This window comes from Bos indicus, chromosome 17 (assembly GCF_029378745.1).
Source record: "Bos indicus isolate NIAB-ARS_2022 breed Sahiwal x Tharparkar chromosome 17, NIAB-ARS_B.indTharparkar_mat_pri_1.0, whole genome shotgun sequence".
Classification (NCBI taxonomy): Eukaryota; Metazoa; Chordata; class Mammalia; order Artiodactyla; family Bovidae; genus Bos; species Bos indicus.
This window is the reverse complement of record NC_091776.1, coordinates 6,027,016-6,044,086: the sequence shown is the minus strand read 5'-3', so window position 1 is coordinate 6,044,086 and position 17,071 is coordinate 6,027,016. Positions and strand designations below refer to the sequence as shown.

At 48.6% G+C, this 17,071-nt stretch overlaps 1 protein-coding gene across 2 annotated transcripts in view; it reads right to left on the bottom strand.

Moving 5' to 3' along the window:
• The window catches only part of GATB (glutamyl-tRNA amidotransferase subunit B), a 102,829-nt gene that overhangs the window by 43,013 nt on the left and 42,745 nt on the right, over nucleotides 1-17,071 (bottom strand). For both annotated transcript variants that reach the window (XM_019977308.2, XM_070769007.1), the window contains exons 3-5: nucleotides 14,630-14,743; nucleotides 12,115-12,313; nucleotides 11,379-11,501 (exon numbers count right to left, since the gene is read on the bottom strand). In XM_019977308.2, coding sequence (XP_019832867.2) covers nucleotides 11,379-11,501; nucleotides 12,115-12,313; nucleotides 14,630-14,743 — 436 coding nt within the window. The remainder of the gene's footprint in view (nucleotides 1-11,378; nucleotides 11,502-12,114; nucleotides 12,314-14,629; nucleotides 14,744-17,071) is intronic.

Sequence of the window (17,071 nt, the reverse complement as noted above, 5' to 3'; positions counted from 1 at the left end):
CGCATCCCACCCTGGCATCCCAGCCTGCCGTCGGAGCGGCGACCCCTCCTCGTCCAGCCACCCCCCTCCCTCCGTTCTGGCCATGTCCTCCCACAGGACTGCAGCATCCATCAGCGCTGGACCACGTGCACAGCTGGCTCCCACCGGTGTCCCACCTCCGCCCAGCACTCACCAGCCCTCCCCTGGCCTTGGCCACCGCGCCCCAGCGCTTTCCACCGCTCACTCCCTGCCTGCCGCTGGTCCCCACGTGCCCTGGCCATCACTGGTATTGTCCCTCCTTGAACCTCGGCTCAGCCTTCAAGGTCCCACATGAGTGGGACTTTCTCTTCCCCACCTCTACTGGTGCTCCTCCGAGTTACCGGAATACACGCTCAGGACCGCAGCCTATTCGGAATTCATCTTATCTTTAAGACCAGAGAGAAGGCCTTTGAGAATGGGGCCCAAGTGTAGAATCCCCACCCCTCTTTCCTTCCAAGGACACCATTCCTTCAGTTCTCTCCTCTCTCCATACCAGTTGTTAATTTTCTTCCTCATGGCCCCTGTATGTATACGTATGCAACAGTATTTTTCACTAAAAACAGAACCTGAAGACCTGCTCCCTTGAACGCAATTCTCTGTCCATCATCCGGCTAGTCTCTGCTTTCCTTTTCAGCAAATCCTCTCAAACAAATACTGTCTGCTTGCTGACACACAGTCTCCATGATCTCACCCTTCAGTCACTCCTGAACCTGTCAGCCTGGCTTCTGCCCCCATCTCCCCGAAAACACCTTGCCAAAGTCACCAACAGGCCCTGGCCGTCGAATCCCTCGGACACACGGACACCGGACATGCTGTGCCTTCACCTCGCTAGATACACCAGCAGCACGTAACCTGCCAACCGCTCTCAGCAGCTGGCACCATCACTCTCTAGGTCTCCTCCGGGCTCCTGAGCTCGTTTCCACGTCTCTATCATCTGTTCCCATCCTTGTGCGCTCTCTGTAAAGGAGTGTGGCTTTAAATACCACCGCTGCTCTGACAATCCCTAGACTTCTCACTTCAGCCCAGACCCCTGCTCTGACCTCTGACGTATCCTTCAGCTCCCCGCGGGGGCGGTCGGGGCGCGTCAGTTTCCCCAACTGAAGGATCTCCCCATCCGCAGAGCTATCTTTGTCCTCAGCCTCCCGGTGATGACAAACGGCGCCACCACCTTGTGCCTCAAGCGTGACCTCTTCCTGCCTCTTGCCTTCTACATCAGCCTGTTAACCAATCCTGTTGTTTCTAAAAACCCCCTCGAAGCCACCTATCTTGACCTGTCCATCCTCACGAACACCAGCTCTGCCCACACCAGCATCACCTCCACTGAACTACTGGGAAGGCTTCTTACCCGGGCTCTGCTTCTACTCGTACCTTGCTGAAACCCGTGGTCCAGAGCACCCACAGTGGTTTCCTAAAACATTCATCTGACTCTGTCTTTCAGCGGCTTAAAACCCTTCTGTGACCTCCCACTGTGGAATGAAATCCAAACTTATCTTGGTCTTATCACTGTGGCTTAGCCCTCTGACCTTTTCAGTCTTACCTGAGGCACAGCCCCCTGCTCCTGGCACTCTCCCTGCGCCGCTGGTGTTAATACCTGCAGGCACATTCTACACTTTCCCTCACCTCCAGGACGTGGCCTGGGCTCCTGGCTGGGTGCTCACCCTCTAGCTGACGCTGGCTGGAGCCTTGGAGCGTTCTCCTGAGGTCCTCGCCTTCCAACGGTATCCTTTATCACGGTACCTTCTGTGCTTCCTTAACGCACTTCTCACTACGTGCCATGAGCTAAGTCGCTTCGGTCGTGTCCAGCTCTTTGCGACCCTATGGACTGTAACAGCCCGCCAAGCTCCTCTGTCCGTGGGGCTTTTCAGACAAGAAGACTGAAGTGGGCTGTCATGCCCTCCTCTTCCAGGGGATCTTCCCGACCCAGGGATTGAACCCTCATCTCTTATGTCTCCTGTACCGGCAGGTGGATGCTTTACCACTGCACCACCCGGGAAGCCCCACTTACCACTGTAACTATTAAACTACTTCGTCTTATTTGTTAATGTATGTGTCTGTCTCGTGAATACGTACTCTCTTCCTCACTGCTCTATTCAGAACCTAGAGCTGACTCTGGCACAAGGTAACTGCTCAATGAGTTCACACCCTGGTACTTGCCTGAGAAATCAGTAAGCAGACTGGTCTCACAGTAGGTTCCTGACAAGTCTAAAGTTCTGTCTGAACAGGACTAATCTACTGAATCATCTGAAAGGCCCATTCAGCTCAAAGGAAAACTTGCCAAGTATGCTGAGCTCTGCCCAACCCCATTTCAGTATTTGGGAGAGAACTTTTTTTGAGCTCTGAGAACCTTGAATAGGACCTCACTTGCTTTTAAAATAAAACCATCTCTCACAATTTAGACTTTTAATTTGGAAGAGGAACAAAAGCACAAGTTTCAGTGTCTCCCAGGGAAGATCACGCTCTGCAGATGTCTGAGGGGACTCATTTAGTGTCCTGCAGTGTTGAAAGCGTTCACTTGCCTGGACTCAAATACAGTGCCCAACACGCACAAAAGGCGTTTTACCCAGTGAAGACGAAATACCTTTTAAACAAATTAAGTTAAATTGCCTCAGGTCCACAAAAGCCTCACCAGCCAGGTTGGCTTCAACGCATTCTGCAACACCAGGGGAGGGCCTTCATGAGGACATTATCAAGCTCAATTTCCACCCTCTAGGAGCAGACATGTGTAACAGCCAAATGAAAAACCCCACCACTGAGCACAATGATATGGTGCAGTTACGTGCTATTTTTTCCCCCCAAACACATCCACACACGAGAAATACAACACCAGGGCAGAAAACGGCTTCAGTCAACAGCAGCAGCCTGAGGATTTAGTGAAGGTCTGTTAAGCTGTCTCATTCTGGTCATTCATTTCTGGTTTACTCTCCAGAACGCAGGTAACAGGGTTTGACAAAAAGTAAGATAAAATAGTGTGACCCAACTTTACTGAAAATATTTCATATAGCTTATTTATCTACAATGAGTGGTATTTCTGTAAACGTAATACTACTTATTAGTATTAATAAGCACATAACATTTAATGAGCACAGGCTATTTGTCAAGACTTGTGATATGTTTTGTGTATATTATCACATTCACTCCCTACAATACAGCATTAATGACAAAGCCACTTAGATGTCCTTGAGGCGATTCATACTTGACAGTCCCCAAACGGAGTTCCAGGCTTCCTCCCACAAGGCTGTTGCTGGCTCGCTCAGCCCACTCTGCTGCCCAACTCTTATCTGACACGCGGATGACTTCCTCTCCTCTTGGGTTTCTTCCTTTCTCTTTCTGTATATATACAGCAACTGGTTTTACAAGTGTAGAAAGGGAGGCTCGGAGAAGTCAAACACCTCACCCAGCATCTATAGCTGGAAGCACAGGACAGGACTCCACCCCAGGTCTGGGGCCGTGGTGTCTAAAGCACCTACTCTGCTACCCCAGGTCTCCAGGCTGTTTGGCCACCCTGTCGAGGCTGGCACCAGGTAGCAGGGGCACGAAGTGCTTAAACAGGAGGGGCTCCGATCCTAGCTCAGTCACTTCCTGTGTGCCCTGGCCACACCACCCAACCTGTAAGCCTCCACTCCTCATGTACAACAGGCACAGTAGTAACAGTCTCTGGGGAAAGTAATGGGATTTAAATGTGAAGAAAAATTAATTTTAAAGAACGCTTTCTGAACAGATGAGCATGTTTAAACAGCAGGTAGTACGGCCTTGGAAACATTCAGTGTATCGACTTGGGTACATGCTCCCCTCAGCAGACTGCTCCGAGGATCTCAACAGTAATGGCCACTGAGAAGGAAATGACTTCTGGAACCCAGGCCGAGCCAGCCCACGCTCATTAGCAAAACTATCGGGAACTCACTGAATCATAGCCCGGAGCAACTGAAGCTTTACTGCAAAAGCACGTGGGGGTCCACTGGCGCCCTCCGGGGTGGCCCTCGGTTCCGAGACCTGTCTCCACTGGTGACGCAGTGCCCTGCGGTGGGGGGACGTAAGGACGAGCAAGGGGGCTGGGCTGACAGAGCTGAGGGCACCAACAGCGGGACCCCTGCAGACCCCAGGCGGACCTTCGCTCCCCGCAGCACTCAGGACTCTCTCGTACACGCTGCGCTGTGCCGGGGGCAACCGTGTTGGATTCGTATTTAGAAGCAACAAAAAGCATCATGACGAATGAGATTTAATAAACCCTCTCTGCCGTCACCGCCTGATGAGTTCTTGCTGCTCTGGTTTATCTCTTGGCAAGGACCTGATGGAACTATTTCTCAGCTAACAGGTGGTCTGTTTATTATTCCACAGGTTTGGTAGGAACCACAGTTATTTTGAAAAAGAATGGAAAAATAAAAAGGTCTGTTTATTATTCCATAGGTTTGGTACGAACCACAGTTATTTTGAAAAAGAATGGAAAAATAAAAAGAATTTTTTAACAGCAGTAGTGCAAAAATGGATAACCATTCAGCCTGCCCATACTTCATTTCTGTTCTATGTGTAAAAAGGCAGCAGGAGTCATAAATCTAGCACGGAGAGGTCTCTTATTCTAACACAGACCCTCTTTTCTACACACAGACTTGCAGGCAGCTAACCTTTACGCCACTCAAACTCCTGTGGCTCTGTTTGTCCAGCCTGTAGCTTAAAGAAGACAACAAATCAGCAAGTTCTGTCTCCAGATTCAACCCAAACCATGGCTTTGATGTTACAATTTGTTGCCCATAAAATGTCCTATGTGACAAAGATGACGTTACAGCTTCTTAAGTCCCTTTGTAACATGCAAATAAATGTGACAAAATGGTCAATAAATGGTATTATAATCTAACAGGCAGATGGATCATCTGCGTCAATAGTACTTAATGGCACCTCTTGTGACTACCTGAGATGGCTAATTGTTTGTGTGAACAGGACTGAGCCAAGGGGAGCCTGGATATTTGATTAAATGTTATTTTGGATGTGTCCTTAGGGTGTTTCTGAAGGAGATTAACATTTGAACTGATAGTGAGTAGAGCAGACTACCTGCCCATGAGGGTGGGCTTTATTCAATCCACTGAAAACAAGAATAAAGGGCCCAGTGGGGGTGAAACCAAGGAAGATGCTATGGGGCTCCTGGACAATGAAGCCTTTCTGTGTCCCCCATTTCTTGCTTGTAGGGGACAGACTCCAGCCTCTGCGACCTTCCCTGAGTTCCAAAGTGCAGATTCAAACAGTTGCTAATCAGGGAAGGAAGGAGATGCATAGACAAGGGAGGGGCAGGCAAGAAAGGCTAGTGTAGCCCTGGGGCGGGGTCCTGGTTCTGCCCCAGGAGATTCACACAACAAGCTCTTTATAAGAACTAAGATCAGATGTGTCCGACTCTTTGCGACCCCATGAATCACAGCACGCCAGGCCTCCCTGTCCATCACCAACACCTGGAGTTCACTCAGACTCACGTCCATGGAGTCAGTGATGCCATCCAGCCATCGCATCCTCTGTCGTCCCCTTCTCCTCCTGCCCCCAATCCCTCCCAGCATCAGAGTCTTTTCCAATGAGTCAACTCTTCGCATCACGTGGCCAAAGTACTGGAGTTTCAGCTTTAGCATCATTCCTTCCAAAGAAATCCCAGGGCTGATCTCCTTTAGAATGGACTGGTTGGATCTCCTTGCAGTCCAAGGGACTCTCAAGAGTCTTCTCCAACACCACAGTTCAAAAGCATCAATTCTTCGGCGCTCAGCCTTCTTCACAGTCCAACTCTCACATCCATACATGACCACAGGAAAAACCAGAACTAAAGTCCGCAACAAATGGAAGATGTTAACTGTGTGAAAAAGCACTCTTCACTCCAGAGAAAAGATGACAGTTTGATAACCTTCAGTTCAGTCCTTCAGTCCTCTTTGCGACCCCATGGACTGCAGCAAGCCAGGCCTCCCTGTCCAGCACCAACTCCCGAGGTCCACCCAAATCCATGTCCATGGAGTTGGTGATGCCATCCAACCATCTCATCCTCTGTCGTCCCCTTCTCCTCCTGCCCCCAATCTTTCCTAGCATTAGGGTCTTTTCCAATGAGTCAGCTCTTTGCATCAGGTGGCCAAAGTACTGGAGTTTCAGCTTCAGCATCAGTCCTTCCAATGTATATTCAGGACTGATTTCCTTTAGGATGGACTGGTTTGATAGCCTTGCAGTCTAAGGGACTCTCAAGAGTATTCTCCAACACCACAGTTCAAAAGCATCAATTCTTCGGTACTCAGCTTTCTTTATAGTCCAACTCTCACATCCATATACGACTACTGGAAAAACCATAGCCTTGACTAGACGGACCTTTGTTGGCAAAGTAATGTCTCTGCTTTTTAATATGCTGTCTAGGTTGGTCATAACTTTTCTTCCATGGAGTATCATTTTATATCATGGCTGCAGTCATCATCTGCAGTGATTTTGGAGCCCCCAAAAATAAAGTTTGCCACTGTTTACACTGTTTCTCCATCTATTTGCCATGAAGTGATGGGATCAGATGCCATGATCTGTTTTCTAAATGTTGAGCTTTAAGCCAACTTTTTCACTCTCCTCTTTAACTTTCATCAAGAGGCTCTTTAGTCCTTCTTCACTTTCTGCCATAAACGTGGTATCATCTTCATATCTGAGGTTATTGATATTTCTCCCAGCAATCTTGATTGCAGCTTGTGTTTCCTCCAGCCCAGTGTTTCTCATGATGTACTCTGCATAGAAGTTAAATAAGGAGGGTGACAATATATAGCCTTGACGTACTCCTTTTCCTATTTGGAACCAGTCTGCTGTTCCAGGTCCAGTTCTAACTGTTGCTTCCTGACCTGCATATAGGTTTCTCAAGAGGCCGGTCAGGTGGTCTGGTATTCCGATCTCTTTCAGAATTTTCCACAGTTTGTTGTGATCCACACAGTCAAAGGCTTTGGCATAGTCAATAAAGCAGAAATAGATGTTTTTCTGGAACTCACTTGCTTTTTCAATGATCCAGCGGATGTTGGCAATTTGATCTCTGGTTCCTCTGCCTTTTCTAAATCCAGCATGAACACCTGGAAATTCACCGTTCACATACTGCTGAAGCCTGGCTTGGAGAATTTGGAGAATTACTTTACTAGTGTGTGAAATGAGTGCAATTGTGCAGTAGTTTGAGCATTCTTTGGCATTGCCTTCCTTTGGGATTGGAATGAAAACTGACCTTGTCCAGTCCTGTGGCCACTGCTGAAGTTTTCCAAATTTGCTGGCATATTGAGTACAGCACTTTCACAGCATTATCTTTCAGGATTTGAAAGAGCTCAACTGGAATTCCATCACCTCCACTAGCTTTGTTCGTAGTGATGCTTTCTAAGGCCCACTCGACTTTACATTCCAGGAGCCCTGGCTCTAGGTGAGTGATCACACCATTGTGATTATCTGGGTCACGAAGATCTTTTTTGTACAGTTCTGTGTATTCCTGCCATCTCTTCTTAATATCTTCTGCTTCTGTTAGGTCCCTACCATTTCTGTCCTTTACTGAGCCCATCTTCGCATGAAATGTTCCCTTGGTATCTCTAATTTTCTTGAAGAGATCTCTAGCCTTTCCCATTCTATTGTTATCCTCTATTTCTCTGCACTGATCACTGAGGAAGGCTTTCTTATCTCTCTTTGCTATTCTTTGGGATTCCGCATTAAAATGGATATATCTTTCCTTTTCTCCTTTGCTTTTGGCTTCCCTTGTTTTCTCAGCTATTTGTAAAGCCTCCTCAGATAGCCATTTTGCTTTTTTGCATTTCTTTTTCTTGGGAATGGTCTTGATCTCTGTCTCCTGTACAATGTTAGGAACCTGTCTATAGTTCATCAGGCACTCTGTCTATCAGATCTATTCCCTTAAATCTATGTCTCACTTCCACCATATAGTCATAAAGGATTTGATTTAGGTCATACCTGAATGCTCTAGTGATTTTCCCTACTTTCTTCAATTCAAGTCTGAATTTGGCAATAAGAAGTTCATGATTTGAGTCACAGTCAGCTCCAAGTCTTGTTTTGCTTACCGTATACACCTTCTCCATCTTTGGCTGCAAAGGATATAATCAATCTGATTTCGGTGTTGACCATCTGGTGATGTCCATGTGTAGAGTATTCTTTTGTGTTGTTGGAAGAGGGTGTTTGTTATGACCAGTGTGTTCTCTTGGCAGAACTCTATTAGCCTTTGCCCTGCTTCATTCTGTACTCCAAGGCCAAAATAGCCTGTTACTCCAGGTGTTTCCTGACTTCCTACTTTTGCATTCCAGTCCCCTACAATGAAAAGGACATCTTTTTTGGGTGTTAATTCTAGAAGGTCTTGTAGGTCTTCATAGAACCATTCAACTTCAGCTTCTTCAGCATTACTGGTTGGTGCATAGACTTGGATTACCATGATATTGAATGGTTTGCCTTGGAGATGAACAAAGATCATTCTGTCGGTTTTGAGACTGCATCCAATTACTGCATTTTGGACTGTTTTGTTGACTATGATGGCTACTCCATTTCTTCTAAGGGATTCTTGCCCACAGTAGTAGATATAATGGTTATCTGAATTATATTCACCCATTCCAGTCCATCTTAGTTCACTAATTCCTAGAATGTCAATGTTCACTCTTGCCATCTCCTGTTTGACCACTTCCAATTTGCCTTGATTCACGGACCTAGCATTCCAGGTTCTTATGCAGTATTGCTCTTTACAGCATCGGACCTTGCTTCTATCACCAGTCAATCCACAAGTGGGTGTTGTTTTTGCTTTGGCTCCATCTCTTCATTCTTTCTGGAGTTATTTCTCCACTGATCTCCAGTAGCATACTGGGAAACTACCAACTGGCAGAGTTCATCTTTCAGTGTCCTATCTTTTGCCTTTTCATACTGTTCATGGGGTTCTCAAGGCAGGAATACTGAAGTGGTTTACCATTTCCTTCTCCAGTGGACCACATTTTGTCAGAACTCTCCACTATGACCTGCCCATCTTAGGCAGCCCTACAGTGCATGGCTCATAGTTTCATTGAGTCAGACAAGGCTGTGATCCACATGATGAGATTGATAACCTTGAGAACCACAGAAGCTCATCAGGAGATCACCTGAGGCTAGATTAAAGGAGCAAGGCCCTGCACACACCCAGCTCCTTGTCAGCAACCCCACCTTTCAATCACTGGTGTAAAACTCTTCACCAAATCCTCCCAGGTTGGGACACACAGTGTTGAGGGGCACGGATCCACCTGAAACAGGGGGGTACAACCCTTGAAAGAGTGACAGCCTGAGAAGTCAACATAAGCTGATTAGAACCAAATGGGTCCAAGATGGTGGGCAAGTTGACTTCCCCTGGACCCTGAGCCTCAGTGTATGCTCACTGTAACACATGAGCGAGCTAAACTACACAACCACAGGTGCCACGACAGTCCCCAGGCTGATCATCAAAGACCAAAAAGTGAGCGGTGCCCCAATTCCTGGAAATCTCCATCCCTTCCCCAAACAGTTGGAATAATCCTCCCAATCATTAGCCTATGAAATTACCCAGCTCATAAAAGCTAACTATACCATATTTCAAGGCCCCTTTCACCTCATGAATGGTCTACAGCCTGTCTGTGGAATGTGTTTCTCTCTAAATAAATCCACTTCTCACCTATCAATTTATCTCTCATGGAATTCTTTCTGCAATGAGATATCAAGAACCTAAACCTTAATCTTTATTGGGCTTTCCTGGTGGCTCAGACAGTAAAGAATCCGCCTGCAATGTGGGAGACCTGGGTTCAAACCCTGGGTTGGGAAGATCCCCTGGAGGAGGGCATGGCAACCCGCTTCAGTATTCTTGCCTGGAGAATCTCTGTTGACAGAGGAGCCTGGCAGGCTGCAATCCATGGGGTCACAAAGAGTCAGACACGATTGAGTGACTAAGAACAGGTAACCTTCATTAAGTCCTAAAACAAGGTGTGTGATCTTAGTTGGACCACTGTGGGTTTTCGCCAGATTTTCAGTCCCTGGCTGCATCGGTTCAAGTTGCAGTCAGGGTTACAGCCAGGTTGTGGGCACAAGTCCCAGTCTGAATCACACAGTTTCACCTGTTTGCCTGGCAAAAAAAAAATCAAGCTATTCTTTTCTATTTCACCCAAAACTCTTTCTCTGAGATTTGATTTAGCACTGGTGCAGAGGCTGAGTTTTCAGCATCAGGGGAAATCTGCTGTCTCTGCATGACTGCCTTGGAGCTGGGATAGCAGTCTTGCCTTGGACTCTGGCTCCGATTGGAACGTACACCCTTGGTTGTCCTGATTCTCAGGCCTTCAGTCTCAAGCTGGAACTATAATACTATTGGCTCTCCTGCTGCTTGCTGACTGTAAATCTTATGACATCTCAGCCTCCACAATCACATGAGCTAATTCCTTATAGTTAATCTCTTTATATCTCTCTCTCTCACACACACATACACATATTTATTCTGTTTCTCTGAAAAATCTAGACTAACACACCAACGTACAGAGCAGTGGATTAACCCATTGCAGACGAAGAACTTGCTCCCTTTCTCTACACTGTCAGGGAGTGCTCTGTGAGTGGCAGTTTTTTAAAAGACCCTGGGAACAGGAAATAGGGGGAAACCACAGAAGAGACGAGCATGGGGATATAAGGATGGGCAGAGCAGTGACAGGAGGGGCAATAAAGAAACTGACTGAAACTTGTGACCTTTATATCCAATCGGCAAACACTTAAAATGTATAGTTTCCTTGATCCCAAATTTGCACAGTTTCTTCTGTTTAGCTCCCTATTACATTTCTATTGTGTATATCTAAGAAATATAGTTTAAATTATAAATGCATTTAACTTTATCTCACAGTTAAAGTTTTGTGAAATCATAGTCTTGGTTTGCAGTTGATACAATTTGGCTTCAGTTTTACCTGGATGAAAACTTTGTATAAAAGGCAGAAAAGAAAAAGACCCAAAGGAAAAGCATCAACTGGCAACGAAGCGCTGTCCACACAGAACTCACAAGTAAGGGCTACTCTGCATAAATACGCTGTCTTCTCTCTGAGGCTGATGCAGCTGTTCAAACACATCGTTTTATTAATTCTCACAGCATCCTGATGCAAGAAGCAGGACGCCACCTCTGGTCCCTCAACTTCTCATCTCACACTTGGGCTCAGTTGCCTCTGTAGGGCTGCTGTTTGTGCGTTTATTTTTGGTCAGGGGCTCAGAAAAGAATCCATGGGAATTCTAAGGGGGAGAAAACACCCTGAGGGAGAAAAGGCTGAGAAAGGATACATACAATCCCACTGTAGCAAATGTAGAGGATACACTCCAGTGAGGAGAGAGCGCAGAAGCAGACAGGAAGAAGGGGGAGAGGAGCGAGCTTCTTCTGCGGCTTTTACCTGCCATGTTGGCCTGGCTGGTCCCCAAGGCCTGAAGAATCAGCTGCAGCTCCCTGACAGCTGTGGCCGCCTCTTCTCCACAGGACATGTCCGGCTCCAGGACCAGTTCCAGAAGGCCGATCCCTACCAGAGAGACAGAGTCAGCCTGACCTCTAGTTTTGGTCCCCAGGCACATCAGCCTAGAGTTTTAGGAAAACCCTGCGCCACTGACAGGCTTCCCGAGTGGCTCAGTGGTACAGGATCTGCCTGCAATGCAGGAGACGTACGGTTTGATCCCTGGGTCAGGAAAATCCCCTGGAGGAGGGTGTGGCTACCCACTCCAGGATTCTTGCCTAGAGAACTCCATGGACAGAGGAGCCTGGCGGGCCACAGTCCGTGGGGCTGCAGAGTGGGACACTGAGCGACTGAGCGTGCACACATCATTGATGGGCTCCGACTCACTTCTCTTTACCCTCACTTCTGAATTTTTAACTTTGGTTCTTTTAATGTCTGCTTCCAACACCAAGCTGCTTGGTCCCTGACTAGGTGGTGAAGTGGATTTCAGTTTAGTCGTGGGTTAGAAGGCAGTCCACAGAAAGCACAGTCCCCACCTGGCTTGCTAATCAGCTCCACCAACACCAATGTTGATATCCTGACCCATCTGTCAACCTCTGGGGCCTGCTTCCTCACCTGGATTGGGAAAACCCTGGAGGGGATGGGCGGTGGCAGGAAAGAAGACGAGCATCCCCAAGCCTACCTGCCCTGTTCAGGTCAATGAGCGTCTGGGACCGCAGGTCGTCATGCAGGCTTTTGCCACTGTCCTGCTCCAGCTGGATCTGCTTCACCCTCACGGTCCTGGTGACCATCTGACTTGGCTTCCTCCCCACATAGACGCTGTATGCCAAGCTCCCGTTCACAGCGATCGGCAGCCTCTGCTGGGTAATCTGGTAGCCCGCCTGCAGGCAAATGGGGGCCAGAGTCACTAGTCTGTAAGTCAAAGCTGGGAACCAGTTGATCACTCCTTTTAATGTCCTAAAACTACAAGCTTACTTAAAAACACAATACGACAACAACAAAAAAAGGAAAACGAGCCGAAAGATTAGTCTATGCGCTGCGGCCATAATCTAGCCTGGCCTCTCCTGACTTCTCTGAGTCCCCCGTCCCCACGCCCCCAATAATGAAGCCGTAAAGCACACAGATCCTCACTCTTCCCTGCGGAGTACCATTCTGGGGACTAACAGTCATCTCTCTGTCTGCAGCCTCTGAGAAAAGAGCGTGCTGTTTCCACTTAGTTCATTAGCTCAGCCCTGCATCTGCTTACTGGGCTCCTGACAGACCCTCTTACTGGGAGTGCTGGCTAAGCACCCTGCCATCGCGTCTCAGCGCAGCCGACAGCAGCTGCCAGCGCCGTGAGCCTGGTTTTGTTCCTGCTCTCTGAGCTAACCGATCATGTCAGATGCCCTCCCTGAAAAAACTTCCCTTGTTCCTCGAGCCAGAAAATGCAGTGACACTCACGCTCCACTAATAGGAAGCACGGAGCACTAAAACACTGATGGATGTTGCCAGCGCTCCCTCACCACCTTCTGAGTGGGCGGGAAGGACTCCTTTCAGATGCACGCACACTAAAGAGAGGGCAGGTGAGACTCGGCGAAGAACAGAGGATGACACTGACGCAGCGTCCCCAGACACTGTTCTCGGCGCTTCGCACCGTTTAGTTCTCAGGAGAGCCCCAGGAACAAAGCACAGGGCATGGAGAGACTAAGGACCCACGGCCAAAGCCACAGAGCCAGTAAGCATCAACGTTAGGATGTGAACTCGGGTGACCTGGCTCCACAGTCTATGTTCCTGGCTTCCTGGCCAGCCCTGTTCAAGCTTAAGCTGTATCAGAATCACCTGGCAGGGCGGTCAAAACACAGATCTTCTGACCCCACCTGAAGTGTTTCTAACTCTGCAGGTCTGGGGTGGTGCCTGAGAATCTGTATTTCTGACACGTTCCTAGGAGACGCTGATGCTAGTGGCCTGGGGAACACACTTTGAGAACCACTGCATTAGGCCACCTTGTTTTCTGTGCTAAGACAGCAAGTCTTAATCTGTAAAAATTAAACTCTGGGAATGGTTGCCAACTAAAATACAGATGCTCTGTGAAACTGTGATAATATGAATCAACTGTGTAGATAAAAACGAACACTTTTTTAGTATAAGCATGTCCCGTGTAATATTTGGCAACACTAACTCCAGATTATGTGAGCTACCTGGGCCAGAAAGATCAGAAAGCCAGAAAAAATAAAGCATCTCATTTTTCAGTTGCTTACTGCTACATCTCCCACCTTAACCAAACCCGTTATCGCTCTTAAAAGATGAATAAATGCAGTTTAATTATTTCTTCCCTACCAGGCAGTGGAACTTGCTAAAAAGCTGGCAGTCAGAGGGGAAAAATAGCAGCAACTAGAGAATTCAGGTTCCCGTTGCACTTTTTATTTAATTCCACTCCTGCGTGCACCTGCTGAAAGCAGCTCACCCCCGCCTTCAGTTCCGGGAGAATAACATGAAACAGAATCAGCACTGCTGACGGCCTGAACCTCAAGCGGGGCCACACTCGCCATCAGAGGCTCAGAGCAAATCAAACATCATTTGGGAAACCCACTCACCATTACAGTTTTGGTTCAGTTCAATACTATGAAAAATTGGCTCCAGTTCACACTGGCTTTTCTCATAAAGAAAAAAAACTTTCTAATTTTAAGGAGAAGGCAGGTTAATATCGGGTTTACTGCTTTGCCAATTTCTGTCATCCATCCAGGCTTCTGGTTCATGTCTCCACTTACTACTGTCCACTTAAGCGGCCCTTGGGGATGGCAGGCATGTCTGCAGAGGAGATGGTCCTATTACTGGGAATCCCAACTTGACAGAGGGGTGCTCTCCCTGTCCTCCGAGCCACAGGATGCATTGACCACTGCATGGAGGTGGCTTCCATCCTAAACGGCAATTAGCACCAAACCCCACAGCTGGGCTGAGCCTGAGAACGCAGGCTGCCTCCCCTCTGTGGTCAATTATGAACGAGCCCCCAGAGCACAAGGCTCCTGGTTGGAGCTGGCAATCAGGACCCCGATTGGTCTACGTTGTCCGATCTGGTCTACGTTGCGGGGAACTGGCTTCATCAGCCAGGCAGGGCCTCCCGCAGGGCTGGACTGAGCTCTGGCTGAGGACGCATGCAGCACCCCCCACAGCAAAGTCCTGGCTCTGGGTACAGGGATGGACAGACAGAGCGTACTCACAGGGAGGTCTGCATAGAAGTAGTGCTTCCGGTCAAACAAGGACTTCCTGTTGATGTGACAGTCCAGGGCTAGGCCGGTCATCACGGCTGCTTCCACGCACCGCCTGTTGAGGACCTGCAGGGACAAGACACTTACCGTCTGAGCAATTATGCTTCCCTGTGGACATCCTCCCTGGACCTGCGATCTCACCCTTCAACAGGTATGAGCTCTGGTTCTTCCTATGGGCAGCTCAGCTCACAAGCCAACTCAGTGTGTCTGGAATTGGGGAAGTGAGTGAAAGTCTCTGAGTCGTGTCGGACTCTCTGTGACCCTGTGGACTGTAGCCCGCCAGGCTCCTCTGTCCATGTGATTCTCTAGGCAAGAATACTGCAGCGGGTAGCTGTCCCCTTTTCCAGGGGATCCTCCCAACCCAGGGACTGAACCCAGGTCTCCCTCACTGCAGGTGGATTCTTTACCATCTGAGCCACCAGCGAAGCCCAAATTGGGCAAAGTTGATTAAAAAGTCGTGGTGGTGGTGGGCACTTAATAACTGCCTCGTCTGGAGTCCTTTCCCCTGACACGACATCGAAGTTAACACGGAGGGTCCCAGCAAAGCTCAGGAGAGAGATAACTACAAGGAATACCTTAGTCTCATCCCACTGCTAGCAGAACAAGAAGCCGCTCAGAACACACAGAGGCACTGACTCCTGGAGGAGGATTGGAGAAGCAGCCCTCCAAACCACCTCGGTGAGGCTGGGAAACACTGAGACAGAGAGAGAATGTGCTTCTGGAACCGACAGGGCTGCAGCCATCTCCCCCAGGGCTGGGAAGTGCCGTGCGCCTGCCTCCTGCTTTGGTTCCAGGCCCAGCTGAGCCCCCAGAAGGCGGGCCTGGGCACACTTCCCCTTCACCTGCTGCCTCCGGGGCTTCCGAGTTCCTTTTGGATCCCACCCTGTCCAGCTTTCAGGAGCATAAGACCAAGAAAGGGCTAGCAAATTTTCCAGCTCCAAAGGAAGCCAACAGCTTTCGGAAATCTGGGTGGGTAAGTGGCCGGAATAAGGTGGACAACTAGAGATAAGGAAAAAATGTATTGAGATGTGGAGTCAGACAGGCCCTCACCCCTCTTGCGCTGTGTGTCTGTACAGCTGCAGGCCTGGAAGCCACAGTTCCCCATCTCAGGGAGAGAGAGAGATGCATGCAGAGTGGGCAGTCACGGCTGGCTACAATCACAGCCCCTCTAGGGCAGGAATTCAATAAACAGTCCCTTTTCCCCACTCTGCTTCAGGGGAAGTTTTGAGGACTGCGCTTGCTCTGCAATATGTTTCTGTTTTTCATTAGAATATTTATGAGGTTCTTTAGTGCATTTAGTATGTTTTTATCTGTGTAGGGCTTCCCGGCTAAGGTTTTTCACAATCACCATTTTATTTCCACCTCACAGCAACTCTGTAAACAAGGAATTTGTACTATTTCAACGTATCAGAAAAAGAATAAAGACCCAGAAAGACCAAGAGACTCGCCCAGGAAAATGATAAAGCCAGTTCGAGTCCGCACGTGCCTGAGCCCAGAGGGTGACAGTCAGAATCCCCATGGTGCGGGGACCAGGCACCCAGACACGGGTGGGACTTGTTGATCAGACAGAGTCTAAATGCAAACCTGTGTAAGAAAATGTGAGAGGTATCTCTACTTGCTGCAACATACAGCCCCCCTCAGCCCCCGCCAAAGAAAAAGCCAACAGCAAACCTCCCTCCTAAAAACATCCTCCCAGGCCTGGTTTTGGAAGCCAGGTTACAAAATGGAGTTGTCTCACAGCTTCTATTCAGAGCTCTTCATTTTGGGCCAAGTAATATTGTCAGCTCTGCAGTAATAATGGTTTTCATGAAAAGATGTGTGTGTGCTGGGGGCGCTGGGGTGGGGAGACACAGGATGCTCTAATTATCGATGTTTTTACTTGCTAATGTTTGGCGTTTTACTGAACAGTTGTTACCACAATACAAATAGAGCTGGTGGAGAATCCTGCCAAATTCAAGCCTGCAGATCTGATCTGGGCCAAGGCGCACGAGAACCTGAAACTGGGGTCCTGCCACGAGGCTCGCCCCTCTGGGGCTGGGCAGCAGCGTGGTGTGCCTGGAGACTGCTGGACTGGCCGCCTGTCAGTTCTTGCTTTTCCACCCCACTCTTCTCTAACCACCGCTTTCTCTCTTGTCTCTGCCCAGTCTGCCCCTTTGGGACCAACCTGCTCCCTCTTTCTAGGCCTGGAGAGCACCCAGGTCTGTTTTGCTTGCTTCTTTCTGAGCGTGTGCTGCTAATAAACACCCCGTGCCTGGTGCTGTGGGGGAGTGGAGAGCCACGGGTGATCACAGACTCACTCTCCCCGTGTGCGCACGAGTACCTGGGCACTTGATAAAACATCATCCATTTCCAAAGGATAAGAATGCGGTAAAACACATAAACATTACAGCAGTA